Below are 27,320 nucleotides of genomic sequence, written 5' to 3'. Positions count from 1 at the left end.
GTTTTTATGTAGTACAATATATTCTTATTTTTGACAAACCATGTAAATCGGCATGTTTAAAGGTGTCTGCTAATACTGAACAACTACTAAGTAATAAGGTTTTTAAAGTTGCCTCAATCGATGATTAAACAATGACGTTGTATCTGTTTATCACCTGTGAAAACAGTGTAGAACTTCTTTTTAATAACTGACTGTGGTGGAGTGTCCTGCCCCTTTATGTTTATTAGTGTTTAATGTTGGTGTTTATGTATAAAATACATGGGATATAAATATGAGTTGTGAGCACAAGTGTTTAAAATGTATATTTTGTATTTAGGCACAAGGATGGCACAGCACTTCAAGGACAAGTAAAATAATATGTGAGCACGGGGAATTGCACTTTTATTAATTCACGTGCAGTTGTACTGAGACTCCAACTGAATGACTGATTAGCAATCGAGTCTCGGTACAGCTGCATAAAAGCTGCATGTTTTCACTCACTTGGGGTTGTGTGTTCGGTGAGTGGAGAATGGGATTGGAGACGGAGGTAATAATCAAAGTAATAGTTAAAATATCAGCTCACCGTGTTTTGTCTGTGAAGTCTGCTTTGTTTGTCTTTTTGTTTGGGCTACGAGTGCCGTGTGTGTGTTTTGTTTGTCTTTGCGACCTTTTATTTTCTGCTTGTTTAAATTATTAAATGCTAAGTGGTACCAATTGCTCAGCTCGACCCAACTCCACCTCTCTGTTGTTTATTATCTGGTTCCTGTTTCTGGTCTGATGTCACCCACTCCAGCTGTATTTGAGGCATTGACGTATTTAGTTTAAAAAACATAAGCTCTGGCAAACCTTATTTGTCGCTACTCCACTAGTTCCTAATCAAACAACTGCTGTCTGACTCCAATCACATTCGAATCAAACATCTTCAATATTATTGGTTCATCTCTTAAGTTTCCTGAAAAAGTTACCATTGGAAGTTGCCTGGTGTTACATAGAGGTTGAAGCAAATTGGTTGCCAGCAACTCTTTTGGTGCAACAGTTGCCAGGAAAAGTTGCCTTGTGTTACATTGGCTTTCCATTTGAGATTCATTTTCAAAACATTCGTGTTTGAGAATACCATCAATATTTATGATCTGCCTAGGGCATATTCACTTTATTCTCTACCTATTACATATTCAATACTGTATTGACTACTTATCGAAATTCAACTTTGCTGATTATTTTAAAACCACATTAAGCCATAACAAATTCATTTCAAAAACACACACAACACACACACACACACACACACACACATATATATATATATATATATATATATATATATATATATATATATATATATATATATATATATATATACACACACACACACACACACACACACACACACATATACATACTGCATATAAATATAAACACTAAAAACAAAATTCTTACCTTTTATAGGTTTTGTTAGAATTCCTGTGATACCACTGACAAATCCCTGTAAAAATAAAAATTACAAAAATACAGCAATAACACAGAAAAACACATTGCTCAGGAAAGTATGGTAGAAATCTAAAATCGAAATTGAAATGGGAGAAGAGATATTTTTCCTTATGCAGTTTGTTATACAGATAAGGTTTTACAGAAATCACTTCTGAATCTGTTATCACCATGCATTCTTAAAGTACTATATTTTTAAAACCTATGAGCCAATGTATCTTTATATTTAACATGCAATTTAATCAGAACACCATTCTTAACCTTTTACCACTCACAGATTTAGTCAAACACTACCTACCGACACTAAACCTTTGCTTCCCCGAGTAAGGCCTTCTTTAAGACCACTTGACTGTGTATTCATCTCATCTCTACGCTTCTGTTGGTACTCTTCATCCAAGGTCATGGCTGCAAACCCTTTTGCCACGACACCAGTGATTCTGGAAGCAGCACCAGCTAAGCCACCTGAACAGAAACATGTTTTTTTTAATAATTAAAACACAGATCAATTATAGCCCATCATCACTGCCAATACTTTATGGCAGTGCAATTAGGAAACTGAAACAAACTGATCAGTTAGTTGTGCAATTTCCCTATTGCCCTTTAAAACAAAGGGTACTTGAACTTCCAACAACACTTACCAACAGCACCTCCAACCAGAGCTTTTACACCAAGTGCCATTCCTTCTGCAAACTCCGCTGGTCCGTGAATGGCTCCCTGATAAAGGAATTATATATTAGTTAGATTAGAATACAATATAGAGTCAATCTTTTTATTTAAAAAGCTTATTGTAGAATTAATTTCTTTCATTGTGTGATATTTTTCCCCAAAGACGAATATGCAATTAACAGAATGGACATTCCTTCACATCGGAGTGCCCTATAGCAGATACAAGGTTATATAAATGCTTAAATAACAACCAATTGTAAACTGTTCAAACAGTTTAAAATGATACATTTGCCATTTTGATGACCTTTGGCATTTTTTTATTTAAATATTCAACTGAAAAAAGAAACTAACCTGATAGGGTTCATAGAAGAAAGCTTCAAATCCTTCAGACAAGCCTCTGATTAATCCAAATGGGTTGCCCAAGACATCCAGTCCAAGAACAAGGACATACATTTGCTTGATAGCCTAAAAACAAATAATTAGCATGCATTTTGATAACCTGAGCAGACAACCTTGTATTAATTTTGCAGTGAACTAATTCTACCAACCTGATTAGAGTAATGTCTTATGAGCTCCCACTGAAGTTGCCGAGTTGTACAGAACTGGTAGGTCGACTCGAAGAAAGCAAGTCTGTAAAATAAATACAATAAATAAATATATAAAACAAATAAATAAATAAGTAAATGTGATTTATTGTTGGTATACATGTACATGCTCCTGTATATCGTAAATGTCTGCTTTTTTTATCAAAACAGTTTATCACAAATGTTTATATCATGTTAATATACATCTTACAATTAGTCTCTAAAGGACCATGTTGGACCACCAAAGCAAGGCAGTCCACATAGTGGCAGCGTGGAGAGTGCCAACATGAGAGAAGTGCTTTGCAGAAAAGTGTAGAGCAGTTTAGAAGCACTAAGGAGAAATTAGACCTTTAACTGCTTTAAACAGAAAATACAGTAAATTTGGAAATTACTGTAGCTTAAATTCTAACAGCTGCATGTCTTTCTCTGATAAGCTGAAACCTAGATCAGCTGTTTACTTTCACATTCAAACTGGGCGCCGTTTGAGACAACGGGGCAGTGCTAAGAAAGCACGCACAGGCACAGACACAAAAGCAAGGCAGTCCAAACTGCGGCAACAGCATGGGAGAAGTGCTTAGTGGAAAAGTGCAGAGCAGTTTGAAAGCAGGTTGACAGCTGCAGAAACAAAACTTAAACTTACAAAAAAATTAAATAAAATGTAACACAGCCTTCAAGCTAGTAATCTGTGACACTTGCATGATGTGGGAAATCTGAGTAAACCCAGCAGAGCTGAACCAAGTGTGTGTGAAGTGCTGCAAGATCCAGGACATGTATGCTAGAAATGGAGCTGCAAGAAATGACAGAGAAACAGGAGCTTGAGGAGCTGGCACACCTGAAATTCATGGAAGTTTGCACCCCTTATAGACAGAAAGCTACCAGGGAGATAGAAGAGGGTCAAAACAGCTGGGTTAAGATAGGCAGCGACAGGGAAAAAAAAGAAACATAGTTCAAACACAACAACCAGAAATAAAAACATCAAATAAATTTGACCCACTTAAAAATTCAGATGATCAACACCAGCATCAAGAGAACGAAAGTAACATAGATCCCATACACGGTGCTGGCCAGGCAGCAAAAAAAAAGTGAGGTCATGGTTGTCGGGGACTCCATATGCAGTCTGGACCCCATTAAAACAACAGTGTGCTGACTTCCGGGAGCCTTTGTGGGATACTGGTAACCAGTGGAGTACCACAGGGATCAGTATTAGGTCCTATGCTCTTTCTAATCTACACTACTGACTTAGAATCTGGTATAGTAAGCAAACTTGTTAAATTAGCATACGACACAAAAATAGGAGTGGCAAACACCGTTGCAGCAGCAAAGGTCATTCAAAATGATCTAGACAGCATTCAGAACTGGGAAGACACATGGCAAATTACATTTAATATAGAAAAGTGTAAGGGACTGCACACAGGCAATAAAAATGTCAATTATAAATATCATATGGGAGATACTGAAATTGAAGGAATTTATGAAAAAAATCTAGGAGCTTATGTTGACTCAGAAATGTCTTCATCTAGACTATGTGGGGGAAGCTATGAAAAAGGCCAACAAAATGCTTGGATATATAGTGAAAAGTGTTGAATTTAAATCAAGGGAAGTAATGCTAAAACTTTACAATACATTAGTAAGACCTCATCTAGAATACTGTGGTCAGCTCTGGTCACCTCGGTACAAAAAAGATATTGCTGCTCTAGAAAGAGTGCAAAGAAAGAAGAGCGACCAGAATTATTCTAGGTTTAAAAGGCATGCCATATGCAGACAAGATAAAATAACAATCTATTCAGTCTTGACAAAGAAGACTATGTGCCGATATAAGCATTCCGTCGGCTACTTTATTGTAAAAAAAAAATATTAAGATTATTTTCTGGTATTATCATTCAGTCCATTTTTTGTCTTATTATTGTACTGTAAGGTGAATAGAATAATAATAGCTATACATATGAGCAAAAAAGAAAGTCTTCTTTTTGTTGTGATATTGTAACAATATGTACCCAGGTGCTTGTGAGAGATATTGGGGGTTCATATATTGAGGCTGTACGCCTTTAAGAAGAAAGGCATGATAGAATATCAGCTGAACATTTGTCAGCTGACATACAAATGCTTAAGTGCAGAGGTGCAGGATTATTACACTCTGGTTTCATGCAACGGTTATGATGGTAACCAAACGTGACCAAAGTACTGTTGTGTTAAAAAAAAAAAGTTAAAATGAACAGTTTCATTCAAAAAAATGTAAAACAGCAAAAAAACAAAAATGCACATGCATTAACAAAATGTCCTGAAAACTTAACAAGGAAAACAATTTAAATGAAAAATAAGCTAAAAAAAAAAAAAAAAAAAAGCTGTTTTTTGTGTGAACTCCAATAACCCTACATTATCTTTCCCCAGTCAAATTGTAACCATGGTAATTTACCATAATAAAAAACAGTAATGAAAAAGAAACTGTAGCACATAAAAAAGCGCAACGAGATACAGCTAATGACAGACAACACATTATTCACATTATTTGTCGTACTATATATTTAAGGTACATTTATATACAACAGCACTCCAATTGATAAAGCAATAAAAGCAACATGTTGCAATGTAAAAAAAAATAAACATTTTTCAATTTGAAATTGGTGAAAACTTATTTGTTTTATGTGGAAAAAAATGCTGTAGGGATCATGGCTAAACGGTGTGGCAGGGCAACCAAAATGTGGTTTGTACCGACACATCCTTGTGGTAAGGATGTGATGGGTATTGTAAGTAATATTACATGTGAGGATATTTTACCACATGTTATGTGTATTAAATGATCATTAAGTGTTAGTATAGTATGCAATAGCTGTAAAGGATGAACAGGAAAGAAATAGGTATACAATTTCATACTTAAACACTACATCGTGTGCATCTGTTAGAGTGACACCGATACTCATGAGCAGTAGGTTCAGGGACTGAACAGGAATGACTTCAGTCTGTCGTTTTTCCTTATTTCCATCTTCCCGTCTAGTACTTAGTGACAAACTTAAATGCAACTACAAAGAAAAAGATAACATTAAAGCTGCAGTTACCCATAGGAACATGTACGTCGTTATATACACTACAGTAATGATTATCCAAGGCAGGTGAAAGTCCTGGGTCATTAGAACTTTAAATAAATGTATTCTTTTGTAAATCTGTTACAAAATAACAAAATGATTATATGCCTGGAATATGAAGGTTGTGTCTATTCAATTGATCTAAACAGTGGTGCAAATAAATATAACCATTGTGTATATATTAAAATAAGACCAAGCCTGGCATTTAACCCATTTTCAAACACAAAAATACACCAAAGAGATCCACATACACTGTTAGGGATGCTGGTTTTCACCACGTCCCCTTTCAACCATTCAACCAATTGTGGAAATTAGACCGGACACTATTTAGATCAATTAAATAGTCCCCACTGTCTAAAAGTGAGTGGTCTGTACAATAAGGGCATGAGCAACCAAAACATTGACTGAGCCTGGAGAAACAGTGATTTATCCAGTTTTAAGGTCACATTTTTCTCAAGTTCCTACTTGCCTTTACCAATTACTTTGGTTGGGACTAGTCTCTCGCTCAGTGTAAATACCTAACTAAACGGTTTATAACATATGATTATAAAGGCAGTTTTATAAATGCTTTATCAAGCAGAAGAAAATCCATTGAGCCAGGGATATGCATAATTAATTACAGGTATACACTAGAGGCAGTTTATAGCCCAAAATGTCATCAACTGCTAGTGAACTACTGACCAGCAAGAGTTGGTAATTAGAAAAAAAAAAAAATATTACAAGTGTCCTACTGTATTAATAACAGATGCTCTGGTAATATGGAATCATATAGTATCAAAAAGAGCAAAACTAAGCAATAAAAAAGCAACAACTTACCTTGATGGGAGAGATGTGGAAATATTCATAAACACTAATTGCTGAAGTATCTGTGGTGGATACAGTGTTCACCTCCATCTTAAGGTATTCTTTATCATTTTTAAAAAGTTCAACCTGAGTAATACAATTACCGGTGTATTAAACATAAAGACATAATAATAAAATAAATTTAAAAAAATAAAACAATAAAACAAACAAAAAAAAACAAACAATTGCAATAATTACTTGTTAAGTACACAGAAATAAAATAACACACACACTATACAACGTCACATTAGATCATATTACCAAATTACATGACAAAGTATTTAACTTTTACATCTAGATTTTATTCCTACTATACCTTTTGTTCAGTTGAAGTTTCATCAGTATTGTCTTGTGTAAAGAGCTCAGACATGGCATACAAGAATCCCAGGTCCAACTTTAAGCCCATCTCTTGAATTAGAACCTTAAAGTACCTAGTAAATGAAAATGTATTTAACACTTGTATTTATTTATTTTCATGTAATAACTCTCAAAGCAAAAAATTCAAGACAACCCAAGAAAGATCAGCCACAAACTAATTCTAAACAGTCAGTGGCTACTGCAGGCAACCGACTTCCTATTTCATTCACAAATAAATATATGTCTTTAGTTCGTCTGGGCAACCTTGTGAATTATATTTACATTTCCAACAAACATCTTAAAACAGGTTTATAGCTGATTTGAGTTTAGTGGTTTCAAATAAGCCCTCATAACAAAACCAAAGAAACAACTAATGTAAATTTTTGTGGCAGTAAAACAAGGAAACGTTTATACACCTGTAATGGAACTTTATTGCGAGAATCATAGGATACAGCTGTGACCAACTAAAATAAAGTAGGCCAAAGTATGCTCTGTAATATTGATATATACAGTTATTAAACAACATGGCAGTGAACTTTTTAATGGAAAGTCAAAGAATACAGCCATGTACCAAACATCCAGAAAACTCCTCAGAGTGTACTATCTGTCTCTGTTTAGCAAAATTCACATATCCTCAATATTGCAGCCATATTGGTCTTGTACATTAAAACTGTAGAACCTAATAACTTACTTGATACGGGATATGTCTGAATGTCCTGCAAACCTGGTCACAATGCTAACATCAGCCAGCGGTTTAGGTTCTGTATAAAACACAGCCAATGCAGGTTGTTTAGAAAATGTAGCAGGCAGATTAGTTTACTGAAGGTTAACAACAATTTGAATGACAATTGTTTCTCTTTAATTCTGCCGAATTGGTCCCAATAAGCTCCCAATTTCACAGTACACTAACGCTTGACAATGCCTGGAGCTGCAGAAGGTGCCCTTACACTTAAGGCCAGAACATACACACAACACGGTACCGTCGGCTATCAGGCAGCATTTTAGCAGAAATATCTATGCCAATGTTACTGAATGGTGCTGCACAGGCCAAAACGATATAATATTGCCGAGCGGTGCCGCTCAAATCAAATTCAGAGCGATTTTTCCAAATGCCGCGTGTTACTGTCGGTGTATTAACCAATCACAGCCAAGTGGTGACAACACGTGCTTTACAGGAAAAATCATGAATGACAAACTATTGTCTACAGAGGTGTCAAAGAACCCTGAAGTGTTTGATCCTTCCCACATTTCATACAAGAATGTTAAGATGAAAGCAAACATCTGGGAAGCCATAGGAACAACAATTAGACAGGCAGGTCATTATTTTATACATGGCTCCTGATAAACATCCTTCCTGTAACCGATTTAGTAAACAGTAAACATAAATCGCTATTCCCTCAGAGTATAAAATTATCACTTCCTACCTTTATCATTTTTATCATTTCTGTAGTTCCCTACTATTTTTTACTAAATAACTGTCTGACATCAAAAATAAATAAAAATCATTTCAGTGACAGTAGGCTGCTATCAACGCATTGTATGTTTCTTTGCCACTCGTTTCATACACCTGCATACAAATGACAGAAAAGCAACTTTGACAAACAAACCTGGTGTTTTTATTAAGTAGATTATATGGGGGGGCATTACAGCTATGGCCAAAAGATTTGCATCACCCTATAGAATTAACAATTTTTGCTTTATAAGGGACGAATGAAATAATGCTGCTGAACAATGTTACGTTAACTTATTAAATTAAATAAGGCTTCGTAGTTTTCCATATACTTAATGAAAAACTGACAAATTAAAAAATGTGATGTTAAAATCTTGCATGAAATGTGCCCTGATATTATGGCTTTCGGTAGGTTTTGCGATATCATTTTGTAGTTTTTCTGATTAAATGTTAAATAAAAGATCTGAAATATACATTACTCTCATAGTCAGGATTCGGTCAATGACTGAGAAAAATAACCATTTCATGATTTGAGCACTGACAAAATTATCAAATAACGAAATGAAAGGTTATTTTGGTGTTTGAGCCAATTATTTTGCTGAAATTGCAAAATGGAAAATACCAAACAAGCAAACAGCATACAGCATCTTCTGTCTTTGAGCAAAGCGACACTCACATTGCAAAATATGCTTTGTGCAAATACACAGTTCCCAAACAGATTTTAAAGATGCTGTTCAATGTTAAAATCCTGATTGACTGTAACATATATACACTCCATCACTAACTATCCATCTAGTAATGGAGTGTACATCTAAACAGGAAGTTAGGGTTTTAGGACCCTGGGCAGGATGGATAATGCACTCCATCTTTAAAAAGGGAAAGGTGAAGCCAGAGGCCTGTATTAGTGTGGGTTAATCAAGTAATTGGTAAATGCTGGTAAGATGCAAATAATCAGCTGGGGGCACAAAAAGGCCAAAAGTTTGTGTGCTCTGTGTTGGCATGTAAGGTGAAGTAAGGAAAGGAGAGAAGAGAAGTGGTGAAGAAAGAAGGTAAATTAAACTAAAATACAGTGGTTTTGGTTGGGTAAACAAGCTTAGCTTTTCCCTTATTAGGTAGGGAAGTTTGGTGGACCAATTGGTGGAGTTAGGTTTATTTTGTTTGTTTATTGTACACAATAAAGATTGTGCATTAAAACATAACATTGACTCAAGCGTGCTGTTTATAAAGAAGACAGGTTTTCGTGGCTGTAGCAACCTCATAAATATCTAAAAAGGAAAAAAGGAATGTATCATATATATATATATAGAGAGAGAGAGAGAGAGAGAGAGAGAGAGAGAGAGAGAGAGAGAGAGAGAGAGAGAGAGAGACAGACACATACACACACACATGTACATCTATATCTACATATATATATATATATATATATATATATATATATATATATATATATATATATATATATATATATATACATACACACACACACACACACACACACACAAACACACTGAACAAAAATATAAACGCAACATGTAATGTGTTGGTCCCATGTTTCATGAGCTGAAATAAAAGATACCAGAAATTTTCCACACACACAAAAAGCTTATTTCTCTCAAATTTTGTGCACAAATTTGTTTACATCCCTGTTAGTGGGCATCTCCTTTGCCAAGACAATCCACCCACCTGAGAGGTGTGGCATATCAAGAAGCTGATTAAACAGCATGATCATTACACAGGTGCACCTTATGCTGGGAACAATAAAAGGCCACTCTAAAATGTACAGTTTTGTCACACAACACAATGCCACATATGATTTGAGGGAGCGTGCAATTGGCACGCTGACTGCAGGAATGTCCACCAGAGCTGTTGTCAGAAAATTGAATGTTCATTTCTCTACCATAAGCCGCCTCCAATGTCGTTTTAGAGAATTTGGCAGTACATCCAACCGGCCTCACAACCGCAGACCACGTGTAACCACGCCAGCCCAGGACCTCCACATCCGGCTTCTTCACCTGCGGAATCGTCTGAGACCAGCCACCCGGACAGCTGATGAAACTGTGGGTTTGCACAACTGAAGAATTTCTGCACAAATTGTCAGAAACCATCTCAGGGAAGCTCATCTGCGTGCTCGTCGTCCTCACCAGGGTCTTGACCTGACTGCAGTTCGGCGTCGTAACCAACTTCAGTGGGCAAATGCTCACCTTCGATGGCCAGAAATGTGCTCTTCACTGATGAATCCCGGTTTCAACTGTACCGGGCAGATGGCAGACAGCGTGTATGGCGTCGTGTGGGCGAGCAGTTTGCTGATGTCAACGTTCTGAACAGAATGGCGGTGGGGTTATGGTATGGGCAGGCATAAGCTAAAGGCAATGAGCACAATTGCATTTTATCGATGGCAATTTGAATGCACAGAGATACAGTCCTGAGGATCCTGAGGCCCACTGTCATGCCATTCATCTGCTGCCATCACCTTATATTTCAGCATGATAATGCATGGCCCCATATTGCAAGGATCTGTACACAATTCCTGGAAGCTGAAAATGTCCCAGTTCTTCCATGGCCGGCATACTCACCAGAAATGTCACCCATTGAGCATGTTTTGGATGCTTTGGATCAATGTGTACGACAGCGTGTTTCAGTTCCCGGCAATATCCATTAACTTCACACAGCCATTGAAGAGGAGTGGGACAACATTCCACAGGTCACAATCAACTCTATGCGAAAGAGATGTGTCACGCTGCATGAGGCAAATGGTGGTCACACCAGATACTGACTGGTTTTCTGATCCACGCCCCTACCTTTTTTTTTTTTTTTTAAAGGTATCTTTGACCAACAGATGCATATCTGTATTCCCAGTCATGTGAAATCCATAGAGTATGGCCTAATGAATTTATTTCAATTGACTGACTTCCTTATATGAACTGTAACTCAGTAAAATCTTTGAAATTGTTGCATGTTGCGTTTATATTTTTGTTCAGTGTATATACACACACACACACAGTGCCTATAGAAAGTCTACACCCCCTTTCAAAATGTTCACCTTTTGTAGCCTTATAGCCTGGAATTAAAATACATTATAATATATATATATATATATACACACACACACACACACACACACACACACACACACACACACACACACACACACACACACACACACACACACACACACACACACACACACACACACACACACACACACCCCCAACCACAACTTCCAAGTGAAAATTTTTTTATAGAAATTTGTAGAAAATTAATTAAAAATAAAAAAGTTTCACGAACCAACCTGTTCACAGGTGGGGGAACATTACGTTAGGATTGTGTCGGAGTCCACCATGGTTAGCGGAGGTTTTAGTGTGTGGTTCAAATTCTCCGGAGGTTGACACAGCGTACTAAAATTAGGATTTCAGTCGTCAAAGACATCCAAGGGAGACGACCGTGTATATGATAACAGTATGATACTAATGCTTTGTTTTTAATTGTTTTGTATATTGTTGTTTGTGATGTGCAGTACGAAATAAAACAAACAGTAATTCTAAGTTAGATTCACGGATAACATATACGTCGACTTCGAAATAACGCAAACTGTCAATTTTAAATATTGGTTGAGGTTGCAGCTTATACCGACAACCTTAGTTCCCGTCTATCTGTCCCCGCTATTCAAGGGCGAGTTTATTAGCAAGTAAAACAAGAAACTATTACATAATGCTCAAACGAGTTTAGTGAACCATAAATCACAAACTCAGTTTTGGGACGTGTTCCCCAAAAGAATAAGTTTTTTGAATCAAAAACAAAGACGAACGTTTAAAAAGCAAATTTTCTGACATAACCAAACCATTGGATGGTTTATTAACCTACCAACATAAAAAGACTAACGACACATGAAGGGTAATCCCTACCCTTAAAATTTATAAAATTCCAAGATATTTGAGGTTTCTTCAAAATTGCAAGACGTATTTTTATACGATCTGCATATTTCACCAAACACACTGTTTAAAGTGTGTTTGTCAGTAATTTAAAAATTACACAATTGCAGTCATTAAATAATAGTATATGTCAGTCTCAGTCTTTTCATGTATCTGACTACTGTGGAGCCAGAGTAAGGGTGGATACAGTGGCTTTCAAAAGTATTCACCCCCCTTGGACTTTTCCAAATTTTATTGTGTTACAACATGGAATCAAAATTGATTTAATTATGAGGCTAATCAATAAGCCTAATAAAACATTTTAAAACTGAATGACAGCCCTAATTTCATAAATACTTTGTTGTGTACGTGTTTTCTTGTAGTGAATTCTTTACAATGTTAAATTGTTATTTGCTTATTTAGGGTTTCTTTGCTTAGAAAATACGAGCCAGGACTGTCAGTATACATCATAATGTAATATAATGAGTGTGTCTGCATGTAGTTATGGTATAAACATTTAAATGCCGACACCTACATAGCATTTAGACGTTCATAAAAATGTACCAAAAGCACATCCCTACGTACCATCTCCCCTTACACAACTTAAAGACATCAGCTTATGATGAACATATTTTGGCAACTCCAAACAAAATAAAAACTTTTATTTTCTTTACACTAACTTTATTGGCCAAAAGTTAATTACTGTCACAGCACTGCAATTCATTTTCCCCAATAGTGTTTGAAAAAAAAGGATATGTATTCTTATGTATGAAGCATTAAAGTTATTAAATACCTCTGTAGTACATTTCTTAGTGCACTATGAAGGGCTTTTGAATGTTGTGACCATTCTTACACGATATATCCTAAAACAGCAACAACCATTGATATGTGTTAACAATAAACCAAAAACTATTTGTCACTAAGGAGTAAAACAAGATAACATGGACCTACAGTATGGACATATGGACTGTTAACCTTAAGACGTTCAGTCAGAAAACACATATACAAGACTGTAATTCAATTAGAAGTGAATTAGCTGAAACATTTACTAACCTGAATCCATTGTGACAGACTTGGAGGTTTTATAGGATACAACACAAAGGGAAAGATGGCTCCAGGAAGCTGGTTTTGTATCTAGGAAGTCACAGGTAATTGAGTCACATTACGCTTCTGATTACCAATTAAAATGCTTAGGGAAAGGAATACAAGGCATTAAACAAACATGCTACACTTGATATATATATATATATATATATATATAATATATATATATATATATATATATATATATATATATATATTTTTGTCTTGTACATACTCTTCTTAAATCGTTTTCATATGTTTTAACTTTATTCAGTGTTTTGTAACTGTGTTTTCTGAATTTTTTTTCTTTAAAAAGGGTAGTGATATTTCAATTAAAAAATGGTCTAGACCTGATGTTCTGTACCTGTATCCTGTAGATCTGTACCCTATAGGATTTCTGACATGTCGAGATGCTGTATTCCATTTTTACAGCTGGTAAGAAACTTCTCCTGATTGCAGTTTCACGGGGGGAGCAAGATTTTCATATCAGTGCCAGTAGGTGTCAGGCACACCTTCAGAACCAAAACCAAAAAGACTTACAGAATTTGCACAAATTAATTACAAAGAATTGCATGCAGTTATAAGTTAATTCAAAACTGACCTGAAAGTTTGAGTCAAGATTCACAATTAGGTTATTCACAGGACCAGAATCAATATATTTTCGAAAGGCTGACTCCAACAAATCTGTCTGATTGACATGCATTGGTTTCCATCGAGACTTGAGCTTTGGTTTGGCTTCCCATATAATGTTGGAACTGTTTTATAGTAAAATGATAAAAATTAAAAAAAAGGCTGAAGAAACTAATGGCAACTCTAATCTAATGTTTTGTAAACAATAAGTAAAAAAAAAAAAAGTAGTAGCAGTAAAGTGAAAGCAATATATATGAAAGTATGTATCATCAACATTTTCCTCAACATGGACGGATACCAACAATCAGATCACAGAGAATCATAGCTGGTGTTTACACCATACAGAAACCTAATCACAAGACCTTAATAAGAAAGCCAGCTCTACAAAAACATATACTGTAAACATCACTGACAGGGGTGTGTATGTGTGTTTAAAACAAAGTATGTCTGAATCCACAATTTTGGTGCCAGTACCAACATACCGTGGGTGTAAGGAATTCTACATGTTATTAGGCCTACCTTGTTGAGAAGTTAAACTACAATGAACAGGTTCCTTAGCAATCAGGATCTTGCTAACTACAGTTAGTACAGTATCTGTAATTGCTCTCCCCAGTCTGTAGACCTAGAATCAATTACTTAAATGACGTAGGAAAATATCCAAGTAACTGCAATAGGAGGTGTTCAGCATGAGCCGATCATTTTAGCAAGATATACAAAAGAAAAAAAAGCAGAAAACTGTAAAATAAGAACTGTATGCAGTGTGCAGAATCCACTCCCCCTAGATTGGCTGAAATGTGTTCTCTTTATATTACCATGAGTTTAAAAGGCAACAAACAATAAACATACCTTTAATAAAATTCCTAATAATTAATAATTCCTAATAATAAAAGGACACTTCTTGATTGGAACAATTATTAACCAATCAGATTCCCATATTCTGCAAAGACAGTATAATTTCTTGTTCTGCAAGCTCTGCCTTTTCACTGTCACGCAAAAGTTTGTACACACTCTCATCTTCCATAAACAATGCAACCCTCTGAAGGCCTTTGTAAAATGATGCCAAGTATAACTTTGGATCAGCACTATTGATCTCCAGGAATTTATCCTAAAAAAGATTTTTTAAAATGCAGATAAAACATAACACACAAAAACATGAAAAGTGTAAAAGCCACTGAACATTCTGTAATTATCATAATCCTGGTTTACTTAAAAAGAAATGTAACCATTACCGAATGAGATGCTCGCTTTACTGCACCCTGTAGCCTGAATTACCCGATCACTTACTGTATATCAAAGCTGCTCCTTTAAAAAGCCCCGTCTTCATCAGGTGTTGACTCCGCCCCCAAGAGATATCAATGGTTGCATTTCTTTTTCAGGGAACCAGCGTTATGATAAATATCTTATCGATTCCTTTCAAGTATGAAATGTAACAAGCCTGTACTAAAAGGGAAAATAAAAACTGCCTTCAGTGTTCTGACAGAAAGGCCAATTGAGAATCCATGGCATATGATCCACAGTAGAGTGAGAAAGTGTCACAGTAAAATAAACAACTTTAGCATTCAAACACCATAAGTCAAATGACGGTGCATAGCTAAGTAGCCCAGAACTGGAAGTGAAACACAATGTAGAAATGAATTAAAGGGCAGAGTGAGTGGCTGCCCTTAACACTGGTCCCAAAACCAGGGTTCTGCTGATCTACGATATTCAAGACAGTAGAATCTGGTAAACATATGAGGTGTGGCCCATACTGCAGCATTACAAATGTCTGGAATAATGCCCAAGAGGTTGCAAGGCCTCTTGTGGAATGACCAGTGACCTTCTCCGGTGGGGGCAGGTTGGCTAGGTCACATACAATCCTGACCGTGTCTACAATCCACCTGTTTAATCAGAGTTTGTTCGTGGAACTTAGACCCAAAGCAAACACAACTGCTCGGATTGTCGCCAACCCTGAGTGTGGTCAGCATAACACGTCTATGCCAAACGGGTGACCACCCTCCAATAGGGACAATAGGTGGACTCCTAGGTCGCTAATATGTCTATCTCTGTGCATCTGAACTTCTCCCAGATGAGGTTCATAACCTCCAGGTGAATTGCCACTCCAAACTCCGAACCTCACCCCTGGCAGATGAACTGCTCTCACCGAAAGCAGGTGTTCGCAAGCTTCTGGGCACCACGATTGAGACTGGGAGATTGAAGACTGTCCTGGAGGTTGATGTAAGTCACCACTGTGGTGTTCTCTGTGTGGGTCAACAAGTGTCTCCCCTGTATCTCCCAGGGAAAATGCTGCTGGGCCAGATAAACTGCCTGCAGCTCCAAAACATTTGTGGAGACTCTTACATGGGGGTTCCCACATGCCCTGCACCCCCAGGCCATTCTAGACAGTGCCCCAACCTAGACTGGAAGCATCTGTGGTCACCGCATCTCTCGTGACACTGCCCAGAGCTGTGCTCAAGCATAGATAAGCTAGTTGTTTCTACCACAAGAGAGTCTGCAAACCGCAGCCTTAAAGGAAGGATCTGAGATACTGCTGCCACCATCAGGAAGGTCTGGAAGGTCACTACCTTCACCGCCGCGTTAGGCTGAAAAAGCTCCAACCAGGCAGTTAGCCTCTGGATTCTGTCGTCTGACAGAGTGGCAATCATTATCATGGAATCAAGGCTTACGTCACGATAGACAACCCTTTGAGAGGCCATCAGCCAGCTTTTCGAATGGTTCACCATGAGGCCTAGCCATTGGAGATGGCTTGTAACTCGGCACATATCAGCCAGTCATCCAGGTAAATCGAGAACTCTGATGCCTTTCAGTTTCAGAGGAGACAGTATAGCATCCATGCACTAGGAAAATGCGAGGAGCTAGAAAGAGGCCGAACGGCAGCAAACAGAACTTGTACGCAGTCCCTTGAAAGGTGAACCTGTGGCCGGGTCTCACAGGGATGTGAAAGTAGGCATCCTTGAGGTCCAAAGTAGTGAACCAGTGGTCTGGCCTGATAAGTACAGATTGAGATGTCTGAGTGTGAGGATTGGTCTGAGGCTACCATCCCATTTCGACACGTTGAGAGGTTGAACAATTGAAATGGACTGTTTCTGCAGCAGGGCTGACACCTCCTGAGACACTAAAATAGTGTTTTGAGGGTTCGTGACCATTGTTACGATCACACCCTGAATGGGAGGAGGGCCAAACCGGAACAGCAGCGAGTAGCCGGCCTTGATGGACACAAACACCCAGGTGTCTGTGATGCATGATTGCCAACAATCCAGGTTGGTCTGACAGAATGTGCCTTGGACCTGTGGCAGCAAAACCCTAGCGCTGCTGGTTCGCAGGGGCTTGTGCCTGCGACTTTTGTTTGGGAGCAGGGCACCGGGAATTGCATCTGCCTCTGCATTGCGCATCCTGGAAACTGTTTAGCACATTAGCCCTATCAGGGGCTACATGAACTTGTGCCTGCTTCTGGGGCTGATGGTGCTAGGCTTCACTGGCTTACGGGCTGGGGGCTTCTGCTTAGGGAGGTGGTGTGCCAATTCCTTGGAAGTTTCCTGGGCAGGGTGAGAGCGTTTTAGCATCTCATCCACTGCCAGTCCAAACGTATCCCCCAGTGTCACAGGTGCATCCAGCAAGGACGCCTTGTCCTTGTCTGGTATACTGCTGCCACCAATGTGGCCATGCTTCTGCCCAACGCCTGCCCATTGTAATTGGACAACTGCAGCAGGTGGTTATTGACTAAGCTCAACTCATCTAACTGGTGGAACGAGGGCCTGTGGTCAGTGGACAGAGCCTGCCACAGCATGGACTGGTAAGCAACTAGTACGCTACTGTAGCTACCAAGGCGAGGCTTCGTAAGCGTTTTTCAGCTTCATCTCCGTGAAGCAGCATTGTTTGTTTACAGCTAATCCTCTATAATCCAAGGCACCTGTAACGCCATGGTAGCTCATCTGACCAGGGCGGTGAGCTCCTCTGAAAGGGAAGCGCATACCTCAGAAGCCAAGACATCAATAGCATCCTCTTAGAGAAGTGAAAAGCGAGCACAAGATGTTCTTTAAGTGCTCCTTCTGTATTCTCTCTTCCCAAACAGTAGATGCAGCAGCTGTGCTTGTCTTCTGCTGGAATGTTCCTCTTGCATGCAACATGAAGGTGAAACCTAGATATGGTGCAAGGTTGGAAGAACAGCAGTTCAGCAGGTGTGGTATATTATGCACACAAAAAATAGACAGCAACGCTGAATGGAGTACTGTGAAACTGTTACCAGTTTTGGTGCTGAATTAGGTCATCAGTATCGTCTCTAATACTGAGCGGAGTAACTGGTACAGACCCCAGTACCAAACCAAGTCACTGGTACCGACCCCTGTACTGAGCAAAATCACTGGTAACGGCTTTCATACCGAATCAGGTCACTGGTACCAGCTCTGGTGCCGTAGGAGTGCCCAAGTACCGAAACGGGTCAGTGGTACCGATCCCGGCACAGAACTGAGTCACTACCAAACCTGGTCAACGGTACCAACCTCGGTACCGAGATACCAAGTGGCATGCAGGTGAAGACCTAATAGAGCCACTGGCAACTGCAAGCATGCACTGTTAATTTAAATTCAGGGGCTGCAAATCGCCTGCTAACTGGAATTAACAGAGTAGCCTTTGTAGGCAGTGATGCAAAAAAGCATATGCAATTGCAAAGTACACTAATGAATAAATCCGGGATGAAATGGCTCCTGCCAAATCAACAGCACAGTGTAACTAGAAGCTCTTAACACTGGCAGTGTCCTTCTAGAGCATGAGAAGCTGGCTGGAAAAAAAAACAAAAAACAGTTAGCCATGATACTGTGGGTGCAAAAGCAAGCCTAGTACAGGGAGACAGAGTATGCGCGTGCTGGATTCTGAATGAGAAAGGAATTAAAACTTGCTAAAAAATATATATGAAAGGGGCAGGGAACCCACCTACTTAAAACAACACACAAGGCCACGGTGGGGACCTAATCAGAACCCAGGCTAAAACAAATTATACGCATGAATAGACTAACTAAAACTGAAAGGGGCAGCTTTGATAAAAGTGCTCAGGTAATTTGAGCTTCACAGAGAACATCCCATTCAGTAATGGTTATATTTCGTAACTGAAAGAGAACTGTAACACCATTACTTTTTTGCTCCAGCAGAAATTATCATATACAATTGTTGCCTACAAATACAAAAACCAAAGGGCAGAGAAATGCTTTATAAAAAATAAACAATGCAAACCTGTGCAGGGCTCAGTTCCCCTGTATGTTTTCCACATTTCCAGCTTAACAGTCTTGAACCCGTTGGGTCTACCCACGTGTAGTACATTTCTTTACTTGGTGGTAGCTCATCTTTTCCCTTTCTGTAGCTGCAAAGCAGACATTACAAAGAATGAATGCAGTTTAATCGCATTTGTGTTTTTGTGAGCAAAAACAAAGCATATGCCCGTTTGTATAACCAAGTATTTTTAACACTTCATATTTAGCTTTTTCTACAGTATTTAGAAGTGGATAATCATAGAATACAGCGGTGTAAAAAACGTAAATGTTTGGTCTCCAAAAACAGTAATTTCCAAAGCCAAACAGTTGATTTGTCTTGGACCATCATAACCACTCTTGACCAAAAAAACACAGAATAGAAATCCAGAAACCATAATAGCAGTCATATTACATCACAGGTCAAGGTCATTTGGAGACGTATGTTAATTTGCAACTATGAAGTTTGCATTTCAAATGGTTTGAGTTGGAAAATGCAGTGACTTGCAGATTTATTAACAGTTATTGTATAAAATGGAACAGAAAAGTCCAAAAATCTAATATACATTTAGCCATGATATAACACATTTCTGAGGTCCTGTTATGCCGATATTTAGAGACTTATTGGGCCCTTTACAGAAAACATGCAGCGTCCATATGCATATCAGCGCAATTGGACAATTTTCATATAAGTCACTGCCCACCACACACATTTTAAATGACATGGGTGTATATAAAAGTGCATGCTTCACAATTATTCATATTTGTCATGTGGCATCTTCAATATACATGTTACACTTTCACATAACCACACTGTTACATTCATAAATAAATGTCAGCGCCCACAAAATGTAAGCATATTATTTGATTGTCTATTTGAACCCTTTAATTTATAAGGATTCTGTGATTTTTGTATGAAATGTCTTTTTCTCTGTAAACTGTATATTAAGTTGAGCAAAGTTATTTTTAACTGTTGGGTAAACAGGTTACCTAAATAATGCTTAGACTATATATCTATGTTTTAAAATCTCACCTTTGATGATATTCCAAGGTTTCTTCTTTGGTGTGATTAATAATTAAGAATGGAGCTGAGCCATCATCTAATCAGAGAATCTGATTATTGTTGAATGTTCAGTCAGGTTGACATCCACAACAATTCCTCCAAACTGTAAGCAAAATTAATAACATTCCTCACCATTAAAATATTTTTTAAACATGTTTATTTTTTGTTTTTGTCACTATTTATTTTAATTATTTTATCTGATGGGGTTAAAACACTGTGGACCAGTGGCTCCCAGCCACTTGCCACACATTTTTTCATATCAGCATTTTGAAACCAATTTTTATGAATGCTTTGTAGATAAAAAGTATCTCATTTTTGTATGTTTCACAGTTTTTTTTGATAAAACCTCCTGACAAATAATGCACCGGAGCTTGGGTCGTCCTCTGATATAGTAAATGTAAATACCAGTGCTGGTCCCTGCAACATTTATCTCGTGGAGCGAATTCATGTATCCATTTCTAACGCAACGTATTATTCGCCAACTTCGCGCGATGTACATATAAAAACAGAAGAATAGAAAGACAAGGTGAGTAGGAAACAATTACAAAAATTTTAAAATCATTGGAGAGTGTACAGGATGTTACCACTTGTGGTGGGATTGGTGGTGCACTGTCGATAGGATTTATTGCATTTTAGTTAAATATGACAGTCAGAACAGACTGTACACATTATTTCCAGAAGTAGTGTTAATAGAATTTTCATTTGGCATACAGTCTTAATAGATATTAAGCCTGTCTGAATAAACCCATATAATTAGGGATCTACCCAAATCTAAATATTGTGGAAATCGGGAAATTGGAAATTGAACGAAATTCACCTCTTTTAGTGGCCAATGCATACCAGACAAGTAGGAGAGAGAAAAAAAAAAAAAACTAAACCTTATTTAAGTGAACTAATGCACAACGCAAGCAACGCAAACTAGGTATCTTCTTTCTGTAGATAAGCTTTTCGTTATTCCTTCGCCGTCCTGTGTGTATTGCACTTAGGCAAAAAAACAAACCTACTCAGACAAATAACATTTACAAAAAATACTCCACGGCGGTTAACGTGCTTGTTTACTGTTCAAATGACAACAACATTTTAATCAGCCAATCAGTGGTCTGTACTGGCTTTTCTGTAACCTGTATTGTACAGTAGGGACAGGGGCACTGGCCCCTCCGATAATCACCTCCAAACTATTTATTTCTGCTTATAAATGTATTGCGTTTGCCCTTTCTGTTACTGTCACTGAACGTATTTCCTCATAACTTGCAGTTATGGACGCGCGTGTACTCGGTTTGCACACGTTCCCCCATAACATGCAGATAAGATTGCCGCGTGTGTCCCCTTAACGTTTGAGTCCAGCTGCAGTAGTACAATTAGTGGAAAAATTATACTAAACTGAAAACTGTTAATATAATAAAGGTAAAGCACTTGTTTAGCTGAATCAAGAATTTCAATGCAGAGTTCCTGAAATGCAATACAATTTATTTGTACACCACACTGAGCCTATTTTAACACTCGGGAATTGGAAATTGCCTGCAGTAATCCTATGTATTCGACCTACTTTTGTAACGCTACCTTTTACAGTTGCAACTGCAGAAAGGTGTTTCAATGTTAAAAAGCTCCACAGCGTGGACTTTCATTGAAATGGCGAGTGTAACACTTATGTTACAACCATAACCATATAAAACACACACATTAATGTTTATTCCTGCACACGCCCCTGAGTAGGGGGTGGGAAAAAGTCAGTGCTGCATTATTTTGATTTAGGTTGCTAAAATTTAGTTTTCAGCATTGGAGGTAAAATACCAGAAATGGATGACAAAGCAAAAAGCAAAGTATATTTCGGTTGATGATCATGTCTAGATATTTCCTAAAGCAGCTGTACATGCAAATGGAGGTAACTGCTTTCCACATCTTCTAATGTGTCTTTTGAGAAAATACGATCGATCGCTATTTAGCTTCAGCTTCACACATTAAACGAAAGGTTATTACAGAGGCTGCTGAACAGAATGTAAAATAAACAGCTTTCAGAAAACAAACTGGAAAGTCAGCACAGTCAAAAAGCATTCCTGTCGGTTGTAGCCAAGTTAAATCAGTACTTCAGGTACGATCTAGCACAGCTACCTCACTTCAAAGAAGACTTTTTAAGCACAGTTAGAATTTTAGACCTGAACAGGCATACTTTCTTTGTTTTGACTCTGTACTAATAAAATAAACAAATAACATGACAAGGCACATGCTGCATATTTTGCCTTTATTAAAGTTTGCCAGATGCCCTTCGGTAACCGAGTTTTGGGACTGCTTCTAATCGATTTCCACATCTGTATAACTTGGCAAAACTTTGCCTTACACTTACTACCAATTCAGTGGATGCAGAATGTAGTCTCAATGTATGGGCAAGTCCACACCAGACAGAGAATGTCAGCAGCAACTTTAACAAATAACAGCACTCTGTTTTAGTAAGGAAGCAAGTACCACTATTGTAAGGCCTGTATAGTGCTCTGAAATGTTGTCTACTTTATTTAATGTTTAACCAGTTCCACGAAATCATAACCTACCCACGAAAAATACGTAAATGTATCGCGATTTTAAGTAGACCCCTACATAAAATAACAGAGCTGAAATCGATCAATCACACCACGTTACAGTTCAAAAGTCAAGCTAATATAGGCTATTTTTGTTTCACATTAACTTGTTACTATATGCAGCTAAAAAACACATGGAAATAACAGGTATGTTCCTATATCCCTGGCAACACTGTAGCACACATTTTATATTGTTGAAAATGAAAAGTACTAAAATTGTGGTTTTAATGTGTTTTTTTGTTTTGTTTTGTTTTAATTTAATCATATCAACAGAGTTAGGAATATTTAATTTAGTGCACTACTTTTCTGTGGAGAAAAAAGGCTGGGACAGCTAGATTATGTCCGTTCCCCCCCTCCCCCCCATTTACATGAATGCTAGATGTAGATTTTTTTTTGTTTTGTTTTAAATAACGCTGGCTAAAAAAAGAAGTCTGCAATTTTTACAAGACAAATGTGTCTTCATAATGTGTAACCGTTATTTAGTTACTATTTGTTTCACATTAAAAAGCTGTTTCAGTTAATGGCAGCTTTCAAGGTGATGCTTGGTATTGCATTAAAGGGAGCTGTAATATACTATATTAATTTATAAACGCACCCATAATAAAATAATACAGATAAAGGGGATACATGCAGACTGCACATATATTTTATATTTATATACAACGTGGTTAAACCTGCCATTGTGTAGAAATGTTTTTTTGCAAGAACTGCGAAACCAAATTTGGGAGTTGTTTACGGACCATCTGGAGTTTACTCACAGACCACCACAGATTGGGAAACACTGCTGAAGACAATTAGTAAAAAAAAACAAAAACTGTATACTTAATGCAAAAAAGGAATTTCCCCAAAATATGTGTTTGTTATTTTATTTTATTTTTTTTTACCTTGTAGTCCAAATGCAGCAAATTACAATTTTCTTGCCTATTGAAGTTTATTGCTTGTGGTGGGGTCTGACAACCTTGAACTTTGATTAAGAGTTTTGCAGAATCTTTCTCAGGCCAAAAGGGAACAGACTGTAAAAAGAAAACAATGTTAAGAAAATCATATACTGCTGTTGTAAAATAATCACCATGTTAAAGTGAATAGCATTATTTCATTTAACTATATCTGCGTATTTATAAAATGAATCCTGTAATCTGGGAATAACACAGTATTTGGTCTAGGTAATATTCTGGTGGATAAACTCTGACACTTGCATGAAAGTGACTGCTCATCTGCATCAGAAAATGCAAGTACTTTGTCAGGATAAAAAATATCTCCCCCCCCCACCCCCCACCCCCTCACAACTGGAATTACAGTACCATAAAAACTGTAACACCTGTTACAAAACCCTCACTGTCCCCCTACTTGATTTGAATCAGTAACTGTCCATTTGTCTTTGCCTTCTTCTGACACTTCAATGTGATGATTTGTTCTGTTGACCAGCATGACAAATGGAATGAAAGTAACCATTCTCGTCAGGCTAAAGCTGCTGGCATCTATTTTCACACCAACCTGTGAAAAACAAAACAATGATAAGAGATAAAACTGAGCTAGAAATCAGTGTTCATGTAAACAACAGCACTGTATTCACATATTGTACTGGGGCACCACTTTGCAGTATGTAGTGAAGACTATAGATGGCTCTGAGTCAGCCACCTTTGAGTAGATGTTCATCAAAATCTAAAATTGGCACACTTCATATGAAGGGTAAATAGTCACAAGCTGCCATTGTGCGTCAGTATTTGTAATGCTTTATATGGAATGTATCATTACAAAAAACAGACAGACACAATTTTATCTTTGATAACATTCCTAAATGCATCACTAAAATTAGTAGAGGGCATCATTCCTTATGGGCACTACTGTAACTTACAAGATAATCTTTATTCCGGGCTTTACATTTTACATCACCATAGTTGCCAACAGTATCAAGAGAGAATTTATCTGAAAGTTCACTATGTGACACCATAAGTTGCACCTAAAAGAAAAAAAATATATATATAGGATATAAAAATAATAACCAATTAATATATACAATGAATAATAAAATATATAAATACCATCTATGTAATGAGAAAAATAAAGAAAATACTTAAAAGTACTAACCAAGATTTCAAAATCGATTTTCTAACCTATTAGCATTTAGTACAACCCACCCTCCCCCCGGCACATTTCTTGTGTTTTTTTGCTAACTGGGATTGGCAGATTTTTCAGGTAAAATGCTGTACAGGTATATACTGTACATAAAAAATATATATAACCCTGATTGAGAGCACTGTCTGAGTACAACTAAGCTACCGCACATAGTGATTTTAAATTAGGTAGTAGCAGCAGCATTGAAGAACTACTGCTTGTGACTTATAAATATTAACTTACCTTGTTCTTTTGAAAAAAATTATTTGGTTTAAAAGAAAAAAGGAGTGGCATCTCATAATCTTCAGGATGCTTACGATAAACATCATCAGCTTTGTACTGGAGTAACCGTCCGGTTTTATTTACCATCCAGTACGGGGAATGCACTGCCACGACTATTTGGCCAATGTTGTATAACATATGGATCGCAATATCTAGCTCTGTCCTGTCATCCTCACTGAGAGACGTAAACTGAATAAAGTCAATTTCTGGTTGGTCACTTCTAATGTGGTACTGTCCCTTCCAGTTCTGGTTAAGGTAGTCCAGTACATATAACTCCAATCTGGATTGGTCCAGTACAGCCGTTTGAATCTGAGCAGAATGTCCTTCCTTCAGAATGGCAGTGGGGCTTGCATTCTCCTTAAAAACACAAAACAAACACATTTTAGAATAGTTAAATACAGACGAAAGTAATTAATCCGTGATTTCCCCTACAGCGAAACAAACAAGCAGGTAACACATATCTTGTACTTCCAGCAAACAATTGTAGCTGTGTAATGATATGGAAGACCAAAAAATAAAAATAAAAGCATGGGTGCTTTATTACAACAATTATGTTATGTAGTAATGTATCATTACTAATAATTGCATTAATGTACTGTTGCATTACTCAACGGTGAGAAATGTTCAAATATATATATAGAATCAAAAAGTATTCACTGCTTTGGATAAAAAGTTTAAAGCAGCTCCATACATTCTGAAATAGAAATACAACTCAAAATACCTCTAGGGAATAGCCGATAGGATAAGGCAACAAGTTTCGTAGAAGAGTAGGCCACAAATGAGCAGTATAAGGGTGGTCCATTTTTTCTTCTGTGCTGTTGCACGTTAAATCATCTTTAACTGGAACTACATTGATAATCAGGGATTGGTCACTGGATCTATGACATTTCCACTGAAGGCATTCTCCAGATTGACCTGCGATTAGTTCATATGTAAATCCTTCAGATTTATCATAGACTTTGTTGTCTTCAGTTACTGGCTGCAAACGAAGAACTGATCTGAAATATAGATAATATCAACTTTGTAATGACAATATTTATATTATTTGTATTAGTTAGAAGTTTATTAAGCATGTGCATGTTATTCTAGTTCCAAAAGAAAAAAAGCTGTACAATTAGTTTGTATTAAAGTACCTATAGGAAGTTAAAGGAATGCAGAATTCTTCCTGGGGCAAAGCTATTCCAAGAAGCTTTTCATCTTCATAAACCTTGAATGGTATTGAGAAATGATTCTTAACCTAAAAAAAAAAAAAGGAAGACACAAATTGTTATTTTTATTTGATGATACAGAAATATGGTGTGTCCACAGTATGGGTAAATTAGAATGTTAGAAAATTAGAAACAGCTGTTAAAAATTAAAAAAGGGAAATACAGAGCAGAACATTTAGGTTCTGGTATAAACAAAAAATGATATAAACAAATATATTAATATTTCATCATTACACTATACTAATGTAATGTAAAAATTGTACTAAATAAAAAAATAAAATAAATAACATGTAAACTTAGTACATATACAGTAGTGTATATTACTCTACTGACATTTATAATTCTTTAGAATTAATATTCATACTGTAGGTTTAAATGACAGGTATTTACCTGAAAAGGAGAGCGTATCGTTATCACCTTGCTCCCTTCTACTGTGTAAATCTGACAAACAATGAACCTTGTTACCCCGGAATCCCTGTGTATGACACTATATAAACCACGGCCCACTTTCATCAGTGTAATTCGATTAGCAGAAGTATGGTCAAGTGGAGCTATAAATTAAGTATGTTTAAGGGAAACAATGAATTAACAGCCCCAACTTTGTAGCACATTGCAACATGTGAAATACTGAAATGTATGCATTTCAACACCTTTATGACTTAAATTGCAACTGCTCTGAATATTTCAATAAACATATACACTATGCTGACAGATTTCACAAAGAACTAGCAGCATTCTTAAATACAGCATTTTTGTAGTATATTTGTAACTTTGCATATT

At 37.1% G+C, this 27,320-nt stretch overlaps 1 protein-coding gene across 1 annotated transcript in view; it reads right to left on the bottom strand.

Annotated features, from left to right (window-relative positions):
* Positions 1 to 27,320, bottom strand: part of LOC121326825 (vacuolar protein sorting-associated protein 13A-like) — a 120,378-nt gene that overhangs the window by 15,526 nt on the left and 77,532 nt on the right. The window contains 25 exon segments of the mRNA XM_041270379.1: positions 1,417 to 1,462; positions 1,763 to 1,926; positions 2,103 to 2,178; positions 2,482 to 2,595; positions 2,679 to 2,760; positions 5,586 to 5,731; positions 6,611 to 6,724; positions 6,954 to 7,068; positions 7,686 to 7,755; positions 13,406 to 13,426; positions 13,429 to 13,486; positions 13,800 to 13,907; positions 13,909 to 13,947; positions 14,037 to 14,200; positions 14,948 to 15,170; positions 19,289 to 19,415; positions 20,336 to 20,405; positions 20,408 to 20,468; positions 23,820 to 23,948; positions 24,283 to 24,429; positions 24,791 to 24,895; positions 25,294 to 25,686; positions 26,054 to 26,330; positions 26,466 to 26,569; positions 26,931 to 27,091. Coding sequence (XP_041126313.1) covers positions 1,417 to 1,462; positions 1,763 to 1,926; positions 2,103 to 2,178; positions 2,482 to 2,595; positions 2,679 to 2,760; positions 5,586 to 5,731; positions 6,611 to 6,724; positions 6,954 to 7,068; positions 7,686 to 7,755; positions 13,406 to 13,426; positions 13,429 to 13,486; positions 13,800 to 13,907; positions 13,909 to 13,947; positions 14,037 to 14,200; positions 14,948 to 15,170; positions 19,289 to 19,415; positions 20,336 to 20,405; positions 20,408 to 20,468; positions 23,820 to 23,948; positions 24,283 to 24,429; positions 24,791 to 24,895; positions 25,294 to 25,686; positions 26,054 to 26,330; positions 26,466 to 26,569; positions 26,931 to 27,091 — 3,114 coding nt within the window.

Source organism: Polyodon spathula, chromosome 2, assembly GCF_017654505.1.
Source record: "Polyodon spathula isolate WHYD16114869_AA chromosome 2, ASM1765450v1, whole genome shotgun sequence".
NCBI lineage: Eukaryota > Metazoa > Chordata > Actinopteri > Acipenseriformes > Polyodontidae > Polyodon > Polyodon spathula.
The sequence above is the reverse complement of the archived record's forward strand: the minus strand, read 5'-3'. Positions and strand labels throughout refer to the sequence as shown.